Source organism: Cucurbita pepo, chromosome 5 (assembly GCF_057944985.1).
Source record: "Cucurbita pepo subsp. pepo isolate OVF chromosome 5, ASM5794498v1, whole genome shotgun sequence".
Classification (NCBI taxonomy): domain Eukaryota; kingdom Viridiplantae; phylum Streptophyta; class Magnoliopsida; order Cucurbitales; family Cucurbitaceae; genus Cucurbita; species Cucurbita pepo.
In genome coordinates this window covers 18,291,825-18,317,956 of record NC_141802.1, presented here as the reverse complement: position 1 = coordinate 18,317,956, position 26,132 = coordinate 18,291,825, and the positions used below count along the sequence as shown (strand labels likewise).

The following is a 26,132-nucleotide window of genomic DNA, read 5'->3' as shown; positions in this document are numbered from 1 at the left end:
GGTATCTGGTTCTGATACCATTTGTAACAACTCAAGTCCACCACTGGTAGACATTGTCCTCTTTGGCCCGTTACGTATCATCGTCAGCCTCACGGTTTTAAAACGCATCTACTAGAGAGAGGTTTCCACACCCTTGAAAGAAATTTTCATTCACCTCTCCAACTGATGTGGAATCTCACAATCCACCTCATCTAGGCTCAACGTCTTTGCTGTCACAGTGTCGTGTCTGGCTCTAATACTATTTATATCAGCCCAAGCTCACTGCTAGTAGATGTTGTCCGCTTTAGCCCGCACTGTCAACCTCACAGTTTTAAAACACGTCTACTAGGTAAAAGTTTACACACCCTTATAAGAAAATTTTCGTTCCCTCTCTAACCGATGTGAAATCTCACCCTTTTTGAAGTGCTTAATTGAGGTGTAACAACTTTTAAAATCAAGTTAATCGAGTTTTTATTATTTAAGAACTTCATCTATACTGGTTTAATTTTTCCGAAACAAGTCATCGCACTAAAAAAAAATGACAAAAAGTGAAGACAAAGAACAAAGATAACACACATAACCAGGAAGAACAACATGGTTTCCTACATTATATTAAACAAAAAGCTGATGAACAGAAGAGCATCCTCTGCTAAGATGCTTGTGATTGAAGTAAATGATGAAGATGGAGTATTGAAAAAGGTGACCTTTTTCATATGAAAAGGGTGCAAAAAGGAGGGAGAAAGCATGAGGGTCATAATGAATCCCACCCCTCCATAAATTATATGAACCTTTTTTGTGTGTGTAACAGTCCAAACACACCGCTAGTAGATATTGTCCTCTTTGGACTTTCCCTTTCGGGCTTCCCCTCAAAGCTTTAAAACGCGTCTGCTAGGGGAAGGTTTTCACACCCTTATAAAGGGTATTTTGTTATCCTCTCCAACCAATGTGGGACATCACAATCCACCCCTTACGAGGCCCAGCATCCTCGCTGACACTCGTTACTTTCTCCAATCGATGCGGGATCCCTACCAACTCTATCCCGTGAGGAAAAAAAAGAAGATTAAAGGAGAGAGAGAGAGAGAGAGTTTGGGTTAATAAAAAATAGGACTCTTAGTTGACTTGTTATGTCTTTATGGACAGAAATGAAGCTGAGGTAGATTAGGTGTGTCGCCCATAGTCATCTCCTAATGCAACAAAAAGCAAGTGTTTTTAAGTAAGGAATAGCTGAGAGGTCGTTATCTTCCACATGAAGAGCGACAGCCAATAGAGATGGATAATCGGTGTGGTGGCCTAACGTTGACAAGCAGTCATGCCCATATCCGCTCTTCTAGCTCGAGTAGAGATTTTTCTCTTAGCTAAACGTGGTTAAAAATAAGGATTATATTTTTGTCTCCTTCCTGTCCCATGTCACAATTACACTCTTTTCGGGATTGTGTGTCACTTGTTCTAGGCTAGAAAACAAGTTACTCATGTAAAAATTGTAATCCGTGGATAATTTGGACATATGGCCAACCCTCGAGTCACGTTTTGAGAGAAAATGTTTTAAAAAACAATTGCGAGGAAAATCGTTGAAAACAAGTTAAAATTGCGAAAGTCAATTACATTTGAAAACATGTAGGCGAAAGGGATTACAATACTTGGTCGGAGAAGGTTTGATGAGTACTTGGTCCTTCCTATAATATATTTTGATATGATTCAAGTCTGACATGAGTATATACGATTTAGCAGAGAGTCGTACCAAATGAAATAACAAAGTAATACAACACGAAAGTAAAAGGGATTTGACAAGTCATGTATAGATAACACGTCTTGTACAAGTATAACCGTGACACCCGTGTTTATAATCGGAATCCTAATGAATATTTATGTCAATATTCCCCTTTGTTGAAACAGTCACGACAATCATTCTTACATCCACAGCTCAATTTATTACAATTTACAACACAACCTTGAACGATGTGACAAAATTTAGAAGACCCCCACTCCATTAATGCCCACAGACACCCAAAGCCAAGAACTTGCACCCAATTTCACGTAAATGGAGCAGTTTTTGTGCACTCTTTCATCAACATCAACACAGTCTCATCCAACCACATGAAATTCGAGTTTCGCAATCAAACCCTAAACCCTTCTTCTTCTTCTTCTTCATGTGAGTCTCTAATGAACAAAACCCAGTTCCCACCATCTTTCCTGTGATTCGCTTCAATATGAGCTGCCCTTTATATGCCCTTTTGCTTCATCCTCTCAATTTCACCAATTTTCTAACCAAAATTGAAAGAAACAATGACACCCACAAAGGCTTCAATTCTGGTCGTCGCTGTTCTTCTCATTGTCATCCTTCAAGTTCCCACAGCCATGCCCGCCAGACACCTCCCGTCTCGTAAGAATCTAGCTCAAACCCAATACAAAGATCACATTCTTAAACAAACCCAGATGGTAAAAGTAGATTTATTTGGTGCCCATTATTGAAAAAAGTGTCAATTTTTTGGCTATGCAGATAATAGTCCAAAGCGAGTGAGGGGCGAGACGGTGGAAGTTGCAGGGTCGAGGTTACCAGATTGTTCTCACGCTTGTGGGTCGTGCGCGCCATGCAGGCTTGTGATGGTTAGATACTTTTGTTCTTCGGTTGAAGACTCGGAGACTTGTCCCTTGGCTTACAAGTGCATGTGCAGCCACAAGTCCTTCCCTGTTCCTTGATTGTATCAGATTTGTAGCTATCTTTGGGCTGTGTGTATCATATATAATAATGCCTTTTCTCTCTCTCATAGCTTCATTTTAGGATCGGTCTTGGGTTGTCTTCTTGTTATTATCAGCCATCTTGTAAGAGTTTTTTTAGTACTAGAAATGCATGTTTTCTTGGTTACATATGTAACATCAATTTATCTTTACATATAAGTGTTATCACCTACAACTTTTTAAAGATATGCGGTACATCAATTACTATCCACTTTGATAATGTTGAATTTGTGACACCCGAATAAAGGAATGGTCGTTCATCTTCCTTTTCGATGACCCATGTTGATTTGTATAGCTCAAACCCACCATAGATTGTCACGCGTCTACTAAAGAGAGGTTTCCTCTCCAACCAATCCACCCCTTGAGTGCTCAACATCCTTGGAGATGCATCTACTAGGGAGAGGTTTTCGTTCTACTCCCTCTTGAGGGCTCAGCGTCCTGGGGGACACGTCTATTAGGGAGAGGTTTTCACACCCTTATAAGGAATGATTCGTTCTCCTCCCCCTTGAAGGCTCAGCGTCCTCGAGGATGCGTCTACTGGGGAGAAGTTTTCACACCCTTACAAGGAATGATTCGTTCTCTTCTCTAATCAATCCACCCCCTTGGAGGCTTAGAGTCCTCGCTGGCTCCAATCGATGTAGAATCTCACAATCCACCCCTTTTGGGGGGCCAACATCCTCGCTAACACACCGCTCGATGTCTAGCTCTAGTACCATTTGTAACAACTCAAACCCACTTTTAACCGATATTGTACACTTTGGCCTATTATATATCGCCCTCAGCCTCATGGTTTTAAAATATGTCTACTAGGGAGGGAATTCTACACCTTTATAAAGAATGATTCGTTACTCTCTCCAATCGATGTGGAATCTCACAATATCATGAAAAAATGATAGGGTCATCCAATGTATTCCAAATTCTTATTTAAATCTTGGCATGCATTACATAATTTTTAAGGTAAGGTTGTTTATTAAGAGTAAAAACTAAAAAGAAAGTAAAGGAATGAACTTGAAACTTATCCTAAAATCTAAGAATAATCTCATCACAAAATATTGAGATTCATAATTAATAAGCCAATATGAACATTGTTATAGTTTAAGCAATGACCCAATTTTTGATGTATGCAACGTAACAAATAAGAGAATGAAATACCATAATAATTCATACACAATCTTCCAAAGGAGGGGGCGGCGAGAGACACGAAGAAGAAGAACAACCCCGAGTGCTACGGAATAGGCTGTTTGATAGGAGCTTGATTGGTTTCAATGCCTGAGGCAGACAAACACAGATCAAACCGAAGAAATGTCACTCATTTTCTTCCCCCAAATCCAATCTTCTTCCTCTTCTTCTCTGGTTCCTATTGTTTCCCCTTCAAACCCCTTCTTCCCGTGGTGCCCACCGCCCGAACCCACATACCAGGACGGTCAAGGTTACCACCACCGCCGCCGCCGCCTCTCTGCACCGCCCACTTGTTCCCTCAGATGCCATAGCGAGTACTGTTCTTTTTCCCCCCCATTGCTTTCTTTCTTGCTGCCTTTTGTCGGGTTTTCGTTTTTTTGTCTTGCTTTCTAATTCTAATAATGCTACTCATTGAAGAGACATCTAGTTCTACCTTTTCCCATTTTTTCAATGCTCATGATTTTCCTCTGCTTTTTTACATTATAAACTTATGCCTAAAGGATCCCTTTAATTGCGCTTGTAATCTTTTCATGTTCTTCTCTTTCAAATGTCTTACTCTTCTTAGCTTCTCCTCCTATGTTTATATTTATACATGGGTTTTGCTTTGTTCTTCATTTTGGGAGGAAAATTGGTTTCTTAATGAGATTCAGGAGGAGAAGACAATGCTTTCCATCTTGTTCTTCCCTCCATGAAGTAATCCACCCATCAATTTCTCTGTGTTCACCTCCCTTTATCATTTGTTTGTAGATTGAAACTAAAATTCAATGTATTGATCAATTCCCAATTTGCTGGACATGTCGTTTTCCTTGTCTGAAAACAGGAACTACTGTTTGAAGATCCGATGATTGTGTTCTTGTTTTTGACAGTCTTAGGCACTGATGTTTTTATGACAGTTAATTGTGGAAAATTATTGTAGGTTGATGAAGATGAAATATATTGGAGACAGAGAAGGGGTGACGAAGAGTTAGAATGGTCACATCGTTCCACCCCTGTAATTTTACAGCTAGCTCAATGTTTTAGTGAGAATAGAGCACTGTTTGAATGTTTTTTTTTTTTATGTTTTTGAGATGAACTTGTGGAATTCACACGTGCTTTTATATGCTCGACATGTCTCAGTGTCACCCTGTTGTTTACAAATTAGCTTGTGGTAAATGTAGCTAATGCTATGGTTGGACCACGAACATGGATTGGAGGACTTTTCAATCGCTCAGGCAACAGAAAGAATGATAAGTTTGTTCAGTACCCGTTGAATCCTCTTCAGGTAAAAATAGTGTTGGAAGGTCTACATCACTCGTAGAATGGGCTAAACGTTGGTTTGTAAGTGTGAGGGAAGCTTTACATCTTGAGTAGCTTTTGTGTTGGAAAGGCCATTGGTTTGTAATAGATGCTTGTGTTCCTGCCAACATGAGCATAGGTGAGTGATGAGAGCATCTTTACTCCCTCTAAGAGGTTATAGGCTTGAATCCCAACCCCCCATGGGTGATGCAATGTTCTTAAAAGGAAAAAAAGAACAATAGATCTTTGTGTTCCCGAGAATGTCCATATGTGTAACTGCCCAAGCCCACCGCTAGCAGATATTGTCCTCTTTGGGCTTTCCCTTTCGGGTATCCCCTTAAGGAGTGTCCTCTTTGGACTTTCCCTTTCGAGTATCCCCTTAAGGAGCAGAGGTTTCCACACCCTTGTAATGAATGTTTTGTTCTCCTCCCCATCTGATGTGGGATCTCACAATCCACCCCCCTTTGAGGCTCAACGTCCTCGCTGGCATTCGTTCCCTTCTCAAATCAATGTGGGTCCCAATCCGCCCCCTTCGGGGCCTAGCGTCCTTGCTGGCACACCGCCTCGTGTCCACCCCCGTTCAGGGCTCAGGCTCCTCGCTGGCACATCACCCGGTGCCTGACTCTGATACCATTTGTAACGGCCAAGCCCACCACTATCAGATATTGTCCTGTTTGGACTTTCCCTTTGGGGCTTTTCAGGCTTCCCCTCAAGGTTTTTAAAACGTGTCTGCTAGAGAGAGGTTTCCACACCCTTATAAAGAATGTTTCGTTCTCCTCCCCATCCGATGTGGGATCTCACAATCCACCCCCTTCGAGGGCCACCATCCTCGCTAGCACTCATTCCCTTCTCTAATTGATGTGCGACCCACAATCCACCCCCTTCAGGGCCTAGCGTCCTTGCTGGTACACCGTCTCGTATCCACCCTCCTTCAAGGCTCAGCCTCTTCACTGACACATCTCCGGTGCCTGGGTCTGATACCATTTGTAACAGCTCAAGCCCACCAGTAGCAGATATTTTCTTCTTTAAGCTTTCCCTCTCGAGCTTCCCCTCAAGGATTTTAAAACGCATCTACTAGAGAGATGTTTCCACACCCTTATAAAGAATGTTTCATTCTCCTCCCTAATCAACGTGAGATCTCACAAAATGGAGATCCCACAAAATGGACGGATGATTGGTTTCTGTATGTCCTCTGTTCATTAATTTAAAACTTGTGATCCCCTTTTTATTGGATGAGACCTTCTAAAAGCTAAAGTAAATGCAGTTTTATATTAAAACTATTCTTCTAATCGCTTGTTCTAACATGGGATTTATGCAAACAGGAGGAAAGGTTTCAAAGGCTACAAGATCGAATTCCCATACCTTTTGATGAGACACAACTTGAACATCAAGTATTTTTCTTGTTTTAACTTTCAACAGCTGTGAGATGAGTTCTTGTTAGTCTAGCTAATAATCGTTCATTGATGATAGGAAGCCCTGAAAGCATTGTGGGATGCTGCCTTTCCAAATATTGAGCTTAAAGGGATGGTATCTGAGCAATGGAAAGACATGGGTTGGCAAGGACCTAATCCATCCACTGACTTTAGGTACACTCCAAACCAACATCTCATATTAGTATGTTCATATGTTGTATCAATACTTTATTTTCATATTTAAAGTTAATTTTTTTCTCACAGTGAGCTGATTTCTTAGGGGTTGCGGTCTCATTTCGCTCGAAAATTTGCTGTTTTTCTCCAGGACGTTTCCGGTATGTCGTATACTGCTGTTTTTCTGTGTCTCATTTCCCTAAATGCCTGAATTATCACTAATCACATACAAATTCAAAAAATGAAGGCATCTTTTCGTAGGTTGTTATTGAAGGAAGGTGGTAATCGAGCAACTTGGGAATATCCGTTTGCTGTTGCTGGCATAAACATTTCATTTATGTTGATACAAATGTTGGATTTAAACTCAGGTGTGTGTCTGATGTTTTCTACTGAACTCTCCTATTTGTTTGGAGCTCTGCTTTTCTAGATGAAGCAATTAGAGGCTTAACTGGGAATTGATATGATGATGCTATCCTCCTCCCAAAAGAAAGCAATACAACATTCTTGACCCCTAATTAACATTGGGCCAATATGCGTACCCATATTGTTGTTCGTCTCACTTCGATTTGTCATCGAAGCAAGTTCAAATGCCTGAATAACATACGTATGCCTCGATAAACAATTTTTATGGGCTATAGGCCTTCCAAAAGGTAATGGAGATGTGTTAAGGTTTCGTTAGGCCAAATAGAGATGGGCTCTCGGGCGCAAATTCTTGATGGGGCATAGATCTTAGAAAATAGCCTGTGTAATCCCACATCGATTGGAGAGGAGAACGAAACATTCCTTATAAGGATGTGGAAACCTTTCCCTAGCAGATACGTTTTAGAACTATGAGGCTGACAGTGATACATAACAAGCTAAAACAGACAATATCTGCTAGCGGTGAGCTTTGGCTGTTACAAATGGTATCAGAGTTAAACACCAGACGGTGTGCCAGCGAGGACGTTGGGACTCCAAGAGAGTGGATTGTGAGATCTCACATCGGTTGGAGAGGGAAACGAAACATTCCTTATAAGGTTTCGATGATACGTAATGGGTTAAAGGAGACAATATCTGCTAGTGGTGAGCTTGGGCTGTTACAAACATACTCTCCCTTGTTCTCTAGCACAAATGGGTTAAAGCAGACAATATCTACTAGCGGTGTAGATATTTCGAAATTTGTTCTAATAACTGATAGAATCTTGTCATCTCATTACAGAAAGACCAAGGTGCCTTCCCGGACTCAATTTTGTGAGACTATTAGGAGGTACTGGGTTTGTTTCATATTGATTCGTACACATGTTTTCATTGCTAAACTTATCCTTCGTTTCGTTTCATCTCGTTTCGTTGGTCGTGACAGAAAACGAAGAAGCATTCGACATACTATATTGCGTAGCGTTCAAAATGATGGATGCTCAGTGGGTTGCCATGCATGCTTCGTATATGGAGTTCAATGTATGCTCCTCCTCTTTCACTCCTAAAACTTGAATCCATCAATAATTCGCTAAGTGTTGGAAGTTTTTGATTGTTGTAACTATCAGGAGGTGCTGCAAGGAACCAGAGCGCAGCTGGAAAGAGAGCTATCTCTGGATGATGTTCACACAATAGAAGATCTACCATCTTATAATCTCTTATATCTCTCTAACTTATCTTTTACGTCTCTCTCTACTAACGTTTCGTAGGGATTGTTATTATTCTTTTTTGAATCCATAAATACAAGCGTTAGGGTACGATGTTCTAAATGTTCCAACTAGACATATGATATAAGGCCAAAAAAATTTAACAAACATTACTTTTTCGTCTACAAAATTGAATAAGTTTGGTCATCAACCTCAATTTCATGAGTTACAAGCGGACTCGATTGAGAAATGATCATTTGGAGTGGAGCTGCACGCTTCATTTATAATTTTTTTAATAGACATTTGGCGTCATAACTTTTTGTAGCGGACATTCGAGAGTGAGAAGAACTTGTCAATAATCATGGCCACTGAATAGAATTTAGTGGGTATTGGAAGAGTTTGTTTTAGGGAAGACTATAAATACTCACGAATTAATACGTAAAAATCCGATTTTTTTTTTATGGATAAAATTGAGCTCTCGAGACTATCTTTGTCATTCCTAAGTTTTTAAGGAATTATTATAATAGATGGCATCTTATTGTCGTAGGTTGCATTTGAACCATTCAATCAAATTTTTATTTTGGTGAGTTAATTTATGATAAGATTTCAAATGTTGCTTTTAAATATTTAAGCTTACTAAAATACATTATATATTTGTGTATAACTATGAAAAGTGAAATGACATAAATACCCTTTGGTTATGGACAGAAAAAGGCAAGATAAGACGTTTGAAAAAGCAACCATAACAAATCATTATAAATATTGTCACCCTTTGTGAATGTCACCCCCATTACACCAACCCCATTTTATAATTCTCAACTATCTCTCTAAAACAAAATAAAACCAGAGAGATTGAATCGGAGAGACACAGAGAGATGGCAACCAAAGAAACAGAGGAAACAGAGGAGCTGCTTAAAGGCCAAGCAGAGATATGGAAATATATGCTCTGTTTTGCTGATTCAATGGCCTTAAAATGCGCCGTCGAGCTTCACTTAGCTGATATCATCAACTCTCATGGCTCTCCCATATCGCTATCTCAAATTGCTTCCTCCATTGTCGCCTCCGATCCCTTAGCCACCCCGGAGATCTCCTACCTCAGTCGAATCATGAGACTGTTGGTCCGTCGGAACATCTTCGCCGTTCATCACTCATCAGACGGCGGAGAGCCACTTTATGGACTGACCCACTCCTCCAAATGGCTCCTACGTGACGCCGAGCTCACCCTCGCTCCGATGGTGCTAGCGGAGCTTCACAAATGGTTGGTCGACCCATGGCTCTGTTTCTCCCAAGGCGTTAAAGAAGGCGGCGACCAATTCCAAAAAGCCAACGGCCTTGACATTTGGAGCTTCGGTTCCATAAACCCTCAATTCAACCAATTGTTCAACAACGCCATGGCTTCCACTTCCAAAGTCATCATGAAAGCGATTCTCTCCGTTTACCAAGATGGGCTCAGCTCGATTGAGTCACTAACCGACGTCGGCGGTGGAATCGGCGGAGTCATCTCAGAAATCGTCAAAGCATTCCCTCACATCAAGGGCATCAACTACGACCTGCCGCACGTAATCAGCACAGCTCCGCCGTATCAAGGAGTGACCCACATCGGAGGGGACATGTTCGAAGCCATTCCCAAGGCCGATGCCGTGTTTATGAAGGTGATTGATTTGATTGCTTCCTAAAGTTTGAATTTTTTTGGTGTAATTTGTGTTGAAATGGGTGATTACAGTGGATATTGCACGATTGGGATGACAAGGAGTGCGTGAGGATTCTTAAGAACTGCAAGAAAGCGATACCGGAGAAAACAGGGAAAGTGATTCTAGTAGAAGTGATTTTGAAGGCGGATGGAGCTGACCCATTTGACGATACTCGATTCTACTTTGATCTGTTAATGTTGGCGCATACCAATGGAAGAGAGAGGACAGAGAAGGAGTGGAAGAACATATTGGAAGAAGCTGGGTTTCCTCGATACAGAGTTGTTGCTCTTCCTGCTATAACTTCCATTATTGAAGCTTATCCATCCTGAATCTTGTTGTTTCCGGCTTATCCCACTAATAATAAGTTTGAACTTTCTGCAAATTTTGTTCAAATTTAGATGATTTCATATCATCACTCTGTTTCCTTTCATTTGGTTATGATTCAAGGTATCACATGTAAGTTCATCAATGATGTATTATTGTTTTTTCTTTTTTTTTTACTAAAAGGTAATCATTTTACATGTTAATTTTAAAATTTAACTTTTTGATATGGAAATCAATCCTACCGGAAGTATGGAACCGATTATCTTGATGATCAAGGTCAAAAGTAAAGAAAACTTGTTTTTAAACTCGTGATTCGAATTACTTCACAAGAGGTTTAATCAATACCGACGACGGTAGTTCTAAACCCAAGAATTTGTAAAAAAAAAAAAATTAGCTCTGGATAAGGCTAAAATGAAATTTTATTCTTAATTCTAAAATATGATGTCTCTCGCTAAAGAAAGGAATGCTAGCCTTTACAACCTAAAAAAAAATGAATGATTCATTAAATGCAACTTGCATTTAATTCATCTCTTTCTCGAAGCTCAACTTTGCACAATATATAAGGGAGGTCTCTAATGTCTTCTAAAATTTCTTTCTGATGGGCTCATCATAACTTGAATATAAGTGTATACGGTTTGTTGTAGCTTCTTGGCTCTCGTCCTTATAATTGAACTTTGAGGTATGGAAATTTCTTGGTCGTGGTTCATATCACTTTTGATCTCTACTTTTTTTTATTTTGTTTCGGACGAATATAATATATATTCATACATAAAGAGAAATTGAAATAGGAGGGGCACTTCATCTCCATCTCTATGGTCATCTCAACTCACGATAAGTTCAACCTATCAAATTAATATAAACTAAATGGATAAAAAAAAAAAAAAATTATTAATACAAAAAGATTATATAAATTAAGGATAATATAAAAATAACTAGCTGTCTAATAATATAAAAAAAATATATATAAAAGAAAATAAATATTCATATATAAAATCCCCTTTATGAACCAACCAATTAAAAAATTTGACTTTTGGCTGCTCACCGATAGTGATACCTGATTGGGGTAGTTGTCACTTCCCAATTTGTGATAATCTCCAATTCTATTTTTTTTTTATATAAAATTATATCTTTGAATTTTAAAATTGGTTCCGTTCAAGATTCAAACGATGATTTGAAATCTAAGTATGGAACTTGTTAGCATTGACATTTCTCTACGACATGACCATAACGAATACGGTCTTTTCAAGATGATTTACTCTAAGCTAAGCACGTTAATTCCTGAACTTTTATGAAACCAAACTATTTTTAAGTTTCACTCTCGTTCGAATATAGTACCTTTCTTTTACTTGAGCGTCACACTTCAACGTTTAAATTCTTCAAAAAAAAAATATTTTTTTACAAGAATAAATAATCAAATTTAACTGTCTAAAAATTCTCTAATAATATTTTATAAACATATGAAAATAATATTTTGAATTTATTATTTATTTTATTAAAATCAGTTTGTGATAAAAGTAGGTTTGTTTGGTATAAGCTTTGTTGTTTTTTTCAATTTCAACTACCCAAGTTTCTAGAAGTTGTTTTAAAAGCATTTTAATTACAATATTCTGTCAATAAATAAATAAATAAGAAGTTAAATTACAACAATATCCTTTGAATTTTATTTTAAATTTTATAAGATAATGATGGCCACTAATCTAATTTACAAAAATAATTAAATTTTATAATCTATTAAAATAATTATTAAATATGCTTGTGAAACATTTGGTGCATAAAATTATTTATTTTATCATATGAAAGAAAATTAAATTTATAACTATTAAAATAAAATAAGATATACGTTTTCGGTTAAAATCTTCTTAATTGTCACAACGATCAAGAGCATAATTTAATGAATAAAATTATTTATGAGTTAGATTCAGTTGAGATTTTTTTTTTAATACCTAATTCAATTGTTGGGACGTACATTTTTTTAACTGAAATAACTTTTATTAGATAATAAACTTAATTCAATCCAACCATAATTTTTTTTTACACAATTGAGATTATTAAGGTTATTTATTCAAAAAAAATAATGCTATCAAATATTTAATTAAAATTTACAACTCATTTTAAATATATATTTTAAAAAATTATTCTTTAAATATTTAAAATTTGTAGAATAAATTTAAAAAAAAAATTATAAAATTAAATAAAAATAAAACAAATATATGTAGGTATATATTTTAATTTTAGAAATAAATTTAGGTTGATCATATTAGAGAACTTAACGTGTCATGAAATTTGTTTTTTTTTTTTTTATTAAAAACATTCCTTTGAAGAAAACTAAATTATATTATTTATTATTATTATTTTGTAAGTTATAATAATATTGGTTGAGATAATAACATATAATTAACTTGTTATACAGAAAAGAGGATACAAAAAAATAGGTTTTGATTTAACTTACTATAGTTTTTGAGTTATAATTGATTTAAACGTATTGTCATCTCTTATTTTCTTAGTTGGGTGGTCGAAGCTTCAAAATTACAATACGCAAGTGAATAAAAATGAAAAAGTATTTTCAATCGATTTTATAACACAAATGGAAATAAAATACGAAAAACATCTTCCAAATTTGAAGTTGTAAATTGGTAGGTTCTCAAGTTTATTTTCATGGTGGACCAGAACGATGTGACAAATGCAAACTTACTTAACACGAGAGTCGTTAAAGTAATGCCAAACACATTTATTCATTTTCCAAGACTAATGTCTAAGTTCGTAGTAGGATGCTTAAGTTTTATGAATTTAACCCATTTTTTCAACCAAAAAAAAAAAAACAACGGTCACATTGACTATGTTAATGAAACTTAGAAGTAGTATGTAACGATCTGAAATTTTCTACTTAATTTAAAGTCGCTACTGTATACGTAGTTGAATGTAGAAATACTTCATTTAAATTTTCATAAAACATAACTTTGATCTTAAAACACAGTCATTAACTTATGCTTCGAAGAATTTTTAGAACGACACCACAAATGACTAAATAAAATAAATGAACGATTAAATTAAAAACACCCTATTTTAACCTAAGTCTAAGTAAAATAAATGCGACTATCCTATGCATGTGTCACAGTCTTGACTTGCGATAAAGTTATGTATAGAAAACGTTATTGTTATGATAGTGTGATAAAACGATACAATAAGGTTATGTATAGAAAGAATTCGTGGAGACTTCTTTTTAAAGTTTGGCTTTTAAGGACGTTGACTACTCGACACCAAAGGCACATGACGAGAGATTTGTTCGTATTTTTCAATACCCTATAATATAAACATCGTGACGATGAAGGGACAACATTTTCAATTGGTAGCAATGTTATTGTTTAAAAGTTAGCAACATTAATATTTCAACTGCTGTCACATCCCAACTCAATTATATTCACACCAAAGTTCAAAAGTCCCATTATTTTGTGCATTAAAATATATAAACATATGGTCAGAATAAAATAATGTGCATCAGAAAATTGGAAAAGTGCTCATAATCATAGCTATCTTGAGAAAGTTGGGTTCATTTTCCTTTAGCTTCTATCATTTCATGCTTAATTGCTACTACCTTCAAGGACACAAAATATGGTCCAATAAATTTTTTCGGAGGTCGCCCAACATAAAATTTGACAGTTCACACAAGATTTTTTAGCATGTTTTTCTATCCGAGTTCTTAGTATGTTCACTTACCTGCATCCTAAGAAAATTTTTAAGAGATCACCCAATATAGAATTTGTAACAGTAGATATTATACTCTTTAAGCTTTCCCTTTCGGCCTTCCGATATTATCGTCTTTGGGCTGGCCTTCTGATGTTGTTCTCTTTGTGTTTTCCCTGCTGGGCTTCCCCTCGAGGTTTTAAAAATAATTCTTAAGAGGTCACCCAAAATAGAATTTGTAATAGCTCAAGCTCACAGCCAGTACATATTGTCCTCTTTGTACTTTCCCTTTTGAGCTTTCCATCAAAGTTTTAAAACGCGGAAAAGTTTTCACACCCTTATAAAGAATACTTCATTCCCCTCTCCAACCAATGTTAGATCTCACGGAACTGCTCAAATAAATCATATTTAACCATGAATTTTCTATGATTGAGCCACCAAAAAGGAAAGTGTCAGGTATTTTATGTGTTTCTTAGTTATCCTGCTTTCATAATCGCTCTCATTCGGATGTGGTATCGATTCATTCATGTACCTCTCGTTTACCGTATGAAGTCTTAGATTGATGGTGTTAAAATGGATATCATTGGCTATTTTTTTTCTTTTTTTCTTTCTTTTTTTTTTTTTTCTTTGGCATTTTTAAAACGGATATAATTTAAATTAGCCATTATCCCAAATTTAATTTTTCTATTTTTCGGAGTTTGGGCCGTAAGCTTTGGCAGATCTGCAAGCTTGAATTTGTAAGGCCCATTTAGTTATGCATCTATTTCTGCAGTTTATTTTTATTTATAATTTCTTATTTTCTCATTTTCAAGAAAGAAAAAAATAAAAATACTTTTAAACTTTCAAAAATATTCTAAAATTTTCGATAATACCTTTAAATTTTTTTAAAAAATCTAAAAATTACCTTTTAACTTAATAAAAAGTTTAAAACCGTTAAGATATTTTTTATTTTTTTATTTTTTTTAAGTTGAGCGATGTTATTGAAACTTTCAAAAGTTCATGTATATTTTTTTTAGACCAAGTATAAAATTTATGGATATTTTTATTAATTTGGAAAGTGTAATATTAAAAAAAAATATTTTTTAGGATTTTTATAAAAATTATTATTATTATTTGTAAACAAAATTGAGAGACCCATGTGTTGGAAGTAGTGATGTTTGTGGGTATTGGAACACCTAAGTCATTAAATAATTATGGGTTTCCTTTTGTTATAGGACTCTTTAAATGTTTCATTTTTTTTTTTCTACGTTCATACTTATAAAGTGGACATGTTCGGGTTCGTGTTAAAGTCATGTGTTATGCTCACTTTCTTAATCATCAGTCAGGTAACATTTCAAAAACGGAAAATTTAAAAACATGGGGATCCGAAATATTACTATTCCTATGGATTAGAATGAGATGTCATAACCATATCCATTATTTACACTTTAAAGAGACTAAATAAATTAATCGTTTTTATTATTCAACTAGACCTATTAATTAATAATTCTTATATAATCACTCTTATCCCACATATTCAAAATGGATTTTTCACTTTCACTTTTTAATTTCTTAATAAAATATGTTTCCGTCTTTGCATTATTAAAAAAAAAATCTTTAATATGCACGTGATCTATACTTGTACTACATCAACTTTGAGACAGCTTTAAGATAAGTTATATTAGAAATGTTCATTTAGGGCATAAAATGAGAAGGGAATTGGGAGAGATTTCTCTCCATTAAAAAAATGGGGTCCGAGATAGAGAGTAAAGAGAGATTCTCTCATTTAAATAAATGGGGCTCGAGACAGAGATTTATATTCACCGTCCTCTACTCCTACCCTACTTAATATAAAATATATATAAATAGACTTACTAATTCTTTTATTAAGATTTTTACACATTAATTATATTGATAAACGAAAATTAACATTTAAAAGTTTTGCTATTTTAAAAGAAAATAGTAAATGAAAAAAAAAATCCATGTAGAACCCGACCCCCACAAATTCTCTATGGGTAATCTCATCCCAATCTTCACAAAAATAAATAGATAATTTAGCATAGATGAGAAACTAGAGGGACTTGAGAACGGGGGACTCAACCATCTTCCGACAATGGATGTCGCTATGTTGAAATCTCACTTGCAAACATATTTGGGCGGGATTAAATATATGACGTTGTTACCAGATATTGTAATAATCGTGGGCTCTTCAAGAAAGTATCACGTTGGGAATTCCAACTAATGATGATGCTATAACTCAAATCAATCTGCAAAATGAAACACAAGTGCGAAGCCAATCCACGAGAGCGTTGAAATATCTTTTAAAGACTTAGCATAACCAGGCAGCCTCCACATGTGCTATTACTTTGGACATGTTCTTAATATCCAATCTTATCAAATTGAAGGCCACGTTGTTCCAAGCCATCATCAATGAATTTGAGTAGCTAAGCTACCATTCTTGGCTCCATCATGTCGGTGTCTCATTCTTTTGACAACACAGATAGAGAAGAACTAGAACAGAGAATAACAGAGCCACTAAAATTACTACAACAAAGCCAGTAGGGGGCTAAATGTTTTATCATTTCATTATGGGGGAAATGGATCATCACAGTTCACAGAATCATAACATTCTCTACGCTCTCTCTCTCTCTCTCTCTGGCCCCTCTCTCTCTCTCTCTCTCTCTCTCTCTCTCTCTCTCTCTGCGCTTTCCTCTCCCTTTGAACAAGCCTGGTGAGTAGTCAGTAAGTAGTTTTCTATGCACAACCACCCCATCACTAAGCCAAACAAAAAAACAAAAACAAAAAAAAAACAAAAAAAAAAAAAAAAAGCAAGAAAAGAACAGCCAATTACAGAGTCATACACAAACATGAAAAACTCAGGCATGCCTGCGCCTGATAATCAAGATGAACACGTTAGAAGAAGTAAAAAAAAATGCAGAACTTTCTCCATGGGAACTGCACAAAAGCAGAGAAACCAACTAAAACCAGGATTTTTTTTGTTTTTGTTTTTTTGTTTTGTGTTTTTGTTTTGTGTTTTGTGTTTTTGTTTTTGTTTTTGGAGGTCAATCAATCAATCAAATCCATCCATGGGGGATTTGGATTTGGATTTGGATTTGGATGTTCTTTTTTTTTTTTTTTTTTTGGTTCAAAACCCCTTTCTGGTTTAGCCACGACGGATCATCCCCGTAAAGTAGTTGAAGTCATGGTGCTGGACCCTGAGTTGCTTTAGCCAAGAATCCGCCACGCTCAAAAGAGACACCACTCGCTCTTGGTCCCGCCCATAATTACCAGATATCCACACGCTTCCTTGCATCTTGTATGTCGCTAGCCCAAATGCACGCAGCGCCATCTCTTCCCCTTCTTTCCTCTTCCTTTCTCCGCTCTCAAACTCATCTTCTACGTCCATATCTACAAACAAACATCAATCCACTTTCAATTTCAAACCCCATTTTACTTCAAAACCATCCATTTTCATACCTTGAAATGAAGATGAAAGCGTATGGTAAGACAGAAAACATGTCGATAAATCCTTTATGGTTCTCCCCATTGGAATATGGTAAATTGGGTACCTGAAAATCGCACCCATTCAGCCCATTAATACACACAAACACTCTAATTTAGACACACACACACACACACACACAGAGACAAACACAGACCAGGCAACAGCCATCCAACTAGCAGGAGAAAGATCCACGCTTCTCAATGTCATCAGGCCAGGGTATCTTCGAGCCAATTCATTGATCTGAAACCCCATGAAACAAATAGAATCAGAATCAGAACACAGATTAGAGGGTCAAAAAGAGTTTGATTCCAGAGCATCCAAAAAGCAGCAGCAGCACCACCACCACCATTTTCTTTTCTTCTAATGATAATATAATACAAAGATGAAGAACAGGAACAATTGAGAGAAGTGAAAGAAGGAAGGGGAATTTTCATACCTTATCCATTAGTGGGACTCTTCCGTATGGAGTTGATCTCTCGAAATACTGAAAGTAAAGGTATCCCAATCTGTCACTGAGAGATAGAGGGCTGTCTTGTTCTAATAATCCACCTCCCTCTTCCGATGAGCTTCCATCCCATCTCCATAGTTTTTCACTTTCACTCTCATCGCTGCATGAATCACTGAACGAATCCCTTGTTTCACTGTCACCACACTCATCTCTACACACAAAGGGGGAAATTCCTCATTTGGGGTTTTCAAAAACAATGGAATGGATCTTGAAAATTTGATAACAGAATCGAATTAGGGTTGGATCAGAATGAAAAGAAAAGGGTAGTACCTGAAACCATTGATGGTGGAGTTGCTGGTGAAGATTTGGATTGCAGAGAGATAAGGAACGTAGTATTGAACAAGGGTCTCGCCGTTGTTGACGGCGATGGGAACGCCAGCGCCGTAGGCGCTCCATTCGTCGTAACAATTCCAGAGATCGGCGAGGGTGAAATATTCAACCCTCTCTCTCTCCCATGGATGCCACAGACGATTCAGATTCCTAATCTCACTCTAAGAAAAAGAAGCAAAGATTGGATCAATAAATCATGAATTGGGAAATGAAGGAAGGAAAGAAAGAAAGCAAGAACAGCGACAAACCTTGGGCAAGAATTGGGAATTGACAAGGGGCGTGGTGCCATGAAGAAAGCAACCCAAATTGGATTGCAGTGCTGACCCTTTGTCAAGAATCATAATCTTGGAAGAGAGGGAGAGAGATGAAATATTCAGAGCCTTCCCCCCAACCCTGCAAAGCAGAGAGGCTTCCCGGAAAGCAAAGCGAAGAACAGAGCGCCGGGAAAGAGTAGAGAGACAAAGGGAAGAGGAAGAGGAAGAGGAATAATCGGAGTCTTTTTTTTTCCTTTCAAAAGGCTTTTCCGATTGGGGAAGAAAATAGGAACCAAAATGGAGATAAACCCACAAACGTGTGAAAGAATTTCTAAGATTAGAAACGGAAACCACCAAATTTCACGGGAAAGTTAGAATCTCTACTCTCTCTGTTTGAGAGTCTTGGCTGTCAATGGCGTCAAAATGCAAAGCCGTTCTGGTTCCCGTCGAGCGAACAGAGAATCGAAACAACTCCCGCAAGTAAAGTGCAGGGTTCTCCCTCCTCTGCTTTTAACTAACCCTAAACAAAACACGCCCACTCTTCCCCCAACACTTCAATCAAGATCACCTCAGATTTCCCCACAAACACCACGAACAACACACACACACACACAAAGCAGAGGAGAAGAAGAAGATATAAATAAAGGCATCACAAATTCCAGATTTTCATTTATGGGATTTAATGGGATTTAATTGGATTTCCAGAATGCGTATCCGGAAATCAGCATCCAATTAACAAACCCCTTTTCCTTTTTTTTTCTTTTTTTTTTTTTTTTTTTAAATTATTTTATTATTTTTATCTTTACCTCTTTTGTAAAGTTTAATGGGTCTTTGGTCAGTTTCTTCAACAAAAAGGTGCATATGGTCTTTGAATTTTTCATACCCATTTGAAAATTAAATAAATATATATATATAATTTAATTTTGGGTAGTTTCAATTTAAAATACTCATATTTATCTTCTACGATTAAGTAAAATAAAATATATATTATATAACAATTTGGATTCCGTTTGGAAAATCTTATTGAATTTTTAATTCAAACTTACAATTCCAGAAGGAAATGAAATTGAATTTAAATTATATTCAGATTTACACCTTTACCATTCAACCAAATTTTTTTATATTCTCAATCAAAAGATTTTTTTTTCAATTATTAATTTAAAAATTATTATTTTTGGATTATACAGTTTTTTTTTATTATTATTATTGGGATGAAGAGATTAATTTTTTTTATTTGTCTTGAACTAAAAAAAATGTCGCTAAAGTGTTAAGAATGAGCATTCTTAGCTGATCTAGTTCTTGGAATTATTACTATATAAATAAAAGTTTCCGTGGATTGAGTTGGGTCGGGTTGAAACATTGTTTAGACTCCACCCAATTGTTTCTGTTGTAAAATTTTCGATTCAAATGACTCTTATTAACTAATGAATTTAACCCAACTCAACTCAACCATAAAATTTTTTTATAGTTGAGTTGAGTTGTTCGGAGTCATTTATTCAAATTTTTTATAAAAATAAAATTTATTATTTATTTTTAAATATTTAGTTAAAATTCATTTATTATTTGTTATTATATTGAATTGATAGATGTTTTTCTTTAATTATTAAAAATTTAAGATTTTAAATATTCTTTGATCCTTGCATTTATTATTTATTTTGATCCATATATTTTCAAAAATAACATTTTAATCCTTATTTATAAATTTTACACACAATTCACTTGAACAATAAATAAGTAACATTAAAAGCAAGCTCCATTAATATTTTTGAATGAGAATAATAAATAATATTGATTTTAAGAAGCTTGGTAAGAATATGCTTAATTTAATTGGAATGTCCTTACGTAGACATAAAGTCTTTCTATTCACATAAACAAATTAAACTTTATATTATTTTATCTTTATAAATTTATAAACTTTTTTATATTATATAATAAAAATAAAAATTATTTGTTTTATAAATAAAATTGTAAGTATGGCAATCCCATTAATTGAGGAAAAGTAAATTAAGGCAGGACGAAAAATTACCATTTTGATTTTAAATTAAAAATATATTAATTTGTTTTTTGAGATATTTTTGTCGGTGCGTAGGAAAAATATTTATTAAATTATTATGATAAATATATACAAAAAGTCAAAACATTTATTTTCTTTTTGTTTCTTTTAAGGGGCACCTGCTTAATTGCGAAACAAGGCGACAATAATCCAATTATTTAACCTAAAACTGTTACGTTGAATTTTAAATAAAAAGACTTTTTCAAATAAAAATATTATATTAAATAAAAAAATTTGTATGATCCGTCACCAAAACCATGTCTACACGCGTTAGGGTTAAAATGCCCCAAAATGTATTATATGGAATGTGATTAGTTGTCAATTATTCATGTTGCTTATTTGTTTTTCGTGCATTTTTTTGCTCACGTTTTTCAATACGTTGTTCACAAGTCCAACTTTCATAGGACTAACTTGTTAACTGGGTTAGAACAAGCGTTGCACAATAGATGTCCCACTGCCACAAGAGTGCAATTGTAACCTTAGTCATTTTCGACTAATCTCGTTGATCCTTCAAAGTTCAGGGTTTACTGACCGAGTGTATTCGTAGTTAGAAGGAGCGGTCCTTTTACAATAGGGTTAATAAATTTGAATTTAGTAGGGGTTTATTAATTTAGTAATGAAATTGATGAGGGTGTTAATGTAAATGAAAAGAAGTTGGATAGGATACAATACATGTGGTTTTAATTAGGTACCCACTCCAAAACATCTAATCCAATCACAAATGCATTTGGTCTACATTTCCACTTTATGGTAAAACAAATTTTGGTTACATTAATTAATTAAAAATAATATATGCTTATAAGTTAGGCTAATTAACCCCCTTCCTGTCCCTCCCACTACCTAAGTTGTCTCTTTCATAATTATACACATATCCCATTCATTAATTTCATTACTTAATTTAATATTGTACGGAAAATATTTATCCACCAATATTCTATTATTATATTATATCTAATCCAAATAATAATGTGGGGGTTGAGTAAATTTGAGTTAAGTTGAATTTTTTTAAAATTGAAAATTTGGTTCACTCTCGAAATTGAAACCGTTTTGCTTGCGTCAATCCGACAAACCTAAGAATCTGCGAGACCTCATATCGGTTGGAGGGGGCAACAAAACATTCTTTATAGATATGTGAAAGCCTCTTCCCAGCAGATGCATTTTAAAATCGTGAGGCTGACGACGATACGTAATGAGCTAAAACGGACAATATCTGCTAGCGGTAGGGTTGAACTGTTACAAATGGTATTAAAGTCAAACATCGAGCGATGTGCCAAGGAGGACATTGGACACCAAGGAAGGTGGATTGTGAGGTCTCATCTCAGTTGGAAAGGGGAATGAAACATTTCTTATAAAGGTGTGGAAATCTCTCCTTAGTAGACGTGTTTTAAAACCGTGTGGCTAACGACGATACGTAACAGGCCAAAACGAACAATATCTACTAGTAGTGAGCATGGACTGTTACAAATGGTATTAGAGGTATACACTGGGCGATGTGCCTGTGAGACACGAGGCCACAAGGAAGTGAATTGTGAGAACAAAACATTTGTTATAAAGGTGTAGAAACCTCTCCCTAGTAGACACGTTTTAAAACCGTGTGTGTGGCTGATGTCGACGTAACAGGCCAAAGCAGACAATATCTACTCATAGTGGGCTTAGACTCTTACATCTACCTTATTTTAAAGTTGTTATTAAGATTACCAATATTTTGACATTAATGTGATTAATAAGTATTTGATATTTGATTTTGATAAGATCTTAATTATTCATGTATAAGATTTCTTTAAAATAATAATAAGAACAATGAAACGGTCTAACCCAACTTGAAAATAGAATGTTAGGTTAAATTCTCGAAATTTTAAATTTTTAATAACAATTATTCTAATTAATTATTTTTATCATGAGTTAAACATGTTTCATTTGATAAATGAAAAAGGAATTACATAGCTTTTTGTTTTTATTCAAATCTTATTAATTATTAATAAATGAAATAACGTGAGTTTTATTTTTTATTAATATAATATTTTTTTAAAAAAATCTTTTCCCCGCATTCAAAGGCGTCTTGTGAATAAATAAATAAAGAGGAAGGCGGCATAAGATAATTTCCATGCATAAAACAAAAACATTATCCCCTAATATTACGGTATTTATGTTTCGTGTTAAACATAAATTCTTTTGTTACTTTAAACCCCGACCTTAAAAGAACATGAAATTTGTATTATTAATGATCATAATGTTTTGTAAAATTAATTTCTGTATTTAGCGTCTTGAACGTGTTGAAAAAAATAAAAGAATTAATATATTTATCAGAGATATAATTAAAATTTATGTCAATTTTAAAAAATAAATATTTATTAAACATTTTTAAAATTTTTAATTCAATAAATATTTTAAAGGATAAAACTTAGTTAATTTTGTGTATGCCTGCGTTCCATTTTGTCAACCGAATTATCATCCATTATCTTTTTTTTTTTTCTTTTACTTTTTCTTCACGCAAGAAAAAACAATTCCAATTTCCAATCCAAAAATTTCCTTTTCATCATATCATCAAAGTTAATATTTTTTAATTTTTAAATGTATTTTTTTAATTTATAAAATTTTACTAGTCGTAAAATAAAAATAACTTTTTTACCATGGTAACAATTTTAACTTTTAAAATAATGTTGAATTGTTATCTCTAAAACAAAATTGATATAAAGACTTTAGATTTGACTGATTAAAAAAACTAGGAGTTATTTGTTTTGATATATTTAAGGTTTTAATTAATTACAACCATTTTGAAATAATTCAAGTCAAATTAAAAATTTTGAAAATATAATCCACCGTTACATAATTGTTTCTGTATTTTTTTTAATTAAAAAATCAACATTTTAATTAGGACATTTTAATTAGGTACTGGATTAACTTTTTTTTCGTATTGAAAATTTGGGATGATTCGTAGGTTGACATTTTTTTGGTCAGGTCAACTCGATCAATTCGAAAATAGGGTTACAGCTCAACTCTACCTTAACTTACTTTTAAGATTATTATGAAGATAGAAGATATTTGATGTTTATAACCGATGTTAGTGATTCGTTATGACTTGTGAATGTTTCGTATTTGAAATTTATGAAGTTTTAGTTACTGATGTAACATGTATTGTATTATGGATAAGTACGATATAACCCTACCCAACTTGAAAATAGACGGTTGGGTTGGATTTGAACTCTACTCGAGTTGTTTGGGTCACTAACTCAATCAACCCGAACTTTTGGATTTGTTCAAAAAATTTATCTAATCTAACTCAACACAGCTCGTGTAACATTCTAATTTTAACGGATTCCATTATATTTGAAGACCATAGAGAAGGGGGAGGATTAGGAAAAGAAGAAACAAGGCTGAGCTTTCCAAATGTTATGATATTTAGATGAAAGTGAAGGTGGAAATTATGGAGAAAGTCAAATATGGATTGTGCCTAACAAAGTGGTCCTGGTCAATTATTAGACTATATTCTATAATTATTTTATTTCTTTAATTTTTGTTTATTTAAAAAAAAATATTTAACCTAGTTCTAAAAATAAAATGAAATTATATTTTCAATTTTTAAAACATTTCTTAATCGTACAAAATGATATATTAGAGGAGTGTGATATGTCTTTTAATTTAAATATTTTTATAAAAAAAAATCTTTGTGTCCAATTTGTTTGATTATTTATTTAAATTTATAATATAAACCAATTTGTGTTGATATTTTATTTTTATATTTTTATATATAAAAGAAGAGGGCACGGCACATTTTAATTCTGCTGGTCGTAATTTTAAATGTCTGAATTAAAAATTGAGCATACCTTTGTATTTTCTGTCTTTTTGTTATATAAATATTTTATGAAATTCAATGTGGTTAATACATTATTAAAATTAGACACGGTTTGTATAATGTAAAGAATCTGTGACTCGTGTATTAAGACTTCAGGTAATTAACAAAACACCAAACAATGGGCTTGCATGAAAATATGGGCCCAATCTCAATATTTCGAGCACCTCAACAAGATAAGATCCTAACATTTAATCATTTAAAACTTTTTCATCTTTTATTTTTTATTTTTATAACATTTCCAGTTTGGATAAAACTATGGGTGTTTCTCAATTGGATTGAGTTGGGTCGAGCTATATTCAAAATCGAACAGTTATTTTTTCAATTAAAATAATGATGAATCCGAACCGTAAAAATAAAATATTTAGTTATTTTCAAACATTAAGTTAAGGTTTGCCATCAACTTCAATATATACTTTAATAATTACATTTTTAAAAATTAAAAAATATATTTTTTAAAAAGCAGTAGGAGATTAAATAATAAAAAAACTTATTATAGAAATAAATAATATATTTATATATATATCCTGAGCAAAAATACATATATCAAGTATAGAGACCATGGAAATATAAGAAAAAATAAATTGAGGTCGTTTGAATATTTTTATCTTATAAATTAATTAAATAGCTATCATTTAGAGACTGACTATTACTGAAAGGCCGATGACAATATGGATGGAAGAATGGGCTTACCTTGTTAATACGGCCCAATAAAACTGATCAGGTTTAAACTGATGGGCTTCTCTTGTTAATACAGCCCAGTAAAACTAATGGGCTGACAGAGACATGCTTATACAAATGGGCTAATCTTTTTAGTACGGCCCAAAAAACTAATGGGCTGACAAGAAACAGGCTTAAACTAATGGGCTGAAAAGAAACAAACTTAAACTAATAAGCTGACAAAAAACAGGCTTAACTAATGGGTTGACAAGAAACAGGCTTAAACTAATGGGCTGACATCGTGAATAGGGCCTAATAAAACTAATGGGGCTGACAAGAAACGGGCTTGAACTAATGGGCCGACATTGTTAATAGGGCTAATAAAACTAATGGGCTGACAAGTAACGGGCTTCAACTAATGGGCCGACTTTATTAATAGGCCTAATAAAACTAATGGGCTAACAAGAAACGGGCTTGAACTAATGGAATGACATTGTTAATAGGCCTAATAAAACTAATGGGCTGACAAGAAACGGGCTTCAACTAATGGGCTGACATTGTTAATAGGCCGAATAAAACTAATGGGCTGACAAGAAACGGGCTTCAACTAATGGGCTGACATTGTTAACAGGCCTAATAAAACTAATGGGCTGACAAGAAACGGGCTTCAACTAATGGGCTGACATTGTTAATAGGCCGAATATAACTAATGGGCTGACAATAAACGGGCTTGAAAAAATGGGCCGAGATTGTAAATAGGCCCAACAAAACTAATGGGCTGACAAGAAACGGGCTTCAACTAATGGGCCGACATTGTTAATAGGGCTAATAAAACTAATGGGCTGACAAGTAACGGGCTTCAACTAATGGGCTGACATTGTTAATAAGCCGAATAAAACTAATGGGCTGACAATAAACGGGCTTGAAAAAATGGGCCGATATTG

At 34.5% G+C, this 26,132-nt stretch overlaps 3 protein-coding genes and 1 long non-coding RNA gene across 6 annotated transcripts; 3 read left to right on the top strand and 1 right to left on the bottom strand.

Moving 5' to 3' along the window:
- The first annotated feature begins 1,933 nt into the window (after positions 1–1,933).
- On the top strand, positions 1,934–2,842 carry LOC111796112 (uncharacterized). Its single transcript, XR_002815290.2, has 2 exons — positions 1,934–2,359; positions 2,477–2,842. It is a non-coding gene; the product is annotated as an uncharacterized LOC111796112 (long non-coding RNA).
- Positions 2,843–3,832: 990 nt separating this feature from the next.
- Positions 3,833–8,497, top strand: LOC111795888 (ELMO/CED-12 family protein). Of its 3 annotated transcripts, none has more exons than XM_087123700.1 (10): positions 3,833–4,208; positions 4,811–4,913; positions 5,052–5,155; positions 6,492–6,560; positions 6,640–6,755; positions 6,862–6,916; positions 7,003–7,123; positions 7,954–8,001; positions 8,095–8,189; positions 8,276–8,497. In XM_087123700.1, the coding sequence occupies exons 3-10, from the start codon at positions 5,060–5,062 to the stop codon at positions 8,414–8,416; spliced, it is 741 nt and encodes a 246-aa protein (XP_086979826.1). In that variant the 5' UTR covers positions 3,833–4,208; positions 4,811–4,913; positions 5,052–5,059; the 3' UTR covers positions 8,417–8,497. The 3 variants fall into 3 exon arrangements, with proteins under 3 accessions (XP_086979826.1, XP_023534284.2, XP_023534283.2); XM_023678516.2 differs by having other exon boundaries at positions 5,011–5,155; XM_023678515.2 differs by lacking the exon at positions 3,833–4,208 and adding an exon at positions 4,311–4,587.
- A 632-nt stretch (positions 8,498–9,129) lies between these two features.
- Positions 9,130–10,513, top strand: LOC111794730 (xanthohumol 4-O-methyltransferase-like). The gene is made up of 2 exons (XM_023676855.2): positions 9,130–10,005; positions 10,077–10,513. Exons 1-2 carry the CDS (start codon positions 9,229–9,231, stop codon positions 10,371–10,373), a joined length of 1,074 nt encoding a protein of 357 aa, XP_023532623.2. The 5' UTR covers positions 9,130–9,228; the 3' UTR covers positions 10,374–10,513.
- A 6,635-nt stretch (positions 10,514–17,148) lies between these two features.
- Positions 17,149–19,344, bottom strand: LOC111794328 (uncharacterized). Its single transcript, XM_023676277.2, has 6 exons — positions 18,620–19,344; positions 18,312–18,532; positions 17,970–18,192; positions 17,688–17,773; positions 17,506–17,597; positions 17,149–17,436 (listed from the first exon to the last, which is right to left on the bottom strand). The coding sequence occupies exons 1-6, from the start codon at positions 18,710–18,712 to the stop codon at positions 17,192–17,194; spliced, it is 960 nt and encodes a 319-aa protein (XP_023532045.2). The 5' UTR covers positions 18,713–19,344; the 3' UTR covers positions 17,149–17,191.
- Between the last annotated feature and the right edge of the window lie 6,788 nt (positions 19,345–26,132).

Coding starts and splice junctions, on each gene's coding strand:
- LOC111795888 (XM_023678515.2), top strand. CDS start 4,471: ATGTTTATATTTATACATGGGTTTTGCTTTGTTCTTCATTTTGGGAGG. Junction 6,756..6,861: donor AATCCATCCACTGACTTTAG/GTACACTCCAAA, acceptor CTGATTTCTTAG/GGGTTGCGGTCTCATTTCGC. Junction 7,124..7,953: donor AATGTTGGATTTAAACTCAG/GTGTGTGTCTGA, acceptor ATCTCATTACAG/AAAGACCAAGGTGCCTTCCC.
- LOC111794730 (XM_023676855.2), top strand. CDS start 9,229: ATGGCAACCAAAGAAACAGAGGAAACAGAGGAGCTGCTTAAAGGCCAA. Junction 10,006..10,076: donor CCGATGCCGTGTTTATGAAG/GTGATTGATTTG, acceptor GGGTGATTACAG/TGGATATTGCACGATTGGGA.
- LOC111794328 (XM_023676277.2), bottom strand. CDS start 18,712: ATGATTCTTGACAAAGGGTCAGCACTGCAATCCAATTTGGGTTGCTTT. Junction 18,533..18,619: donor ATTCCCAATTCTTGCCCAAG/GTTTGTCGCTGT, acceptor TCTTTTTCTTAG/AGTGAGATTAGGAATCTGAA. Junction 18,193..18,311: donor TCCACCATCAATGGTTTCAG/GTACTACCCTTT, acceptor CTTTGTGTGTAG/AGATGAGTGTGGTGACAGTG.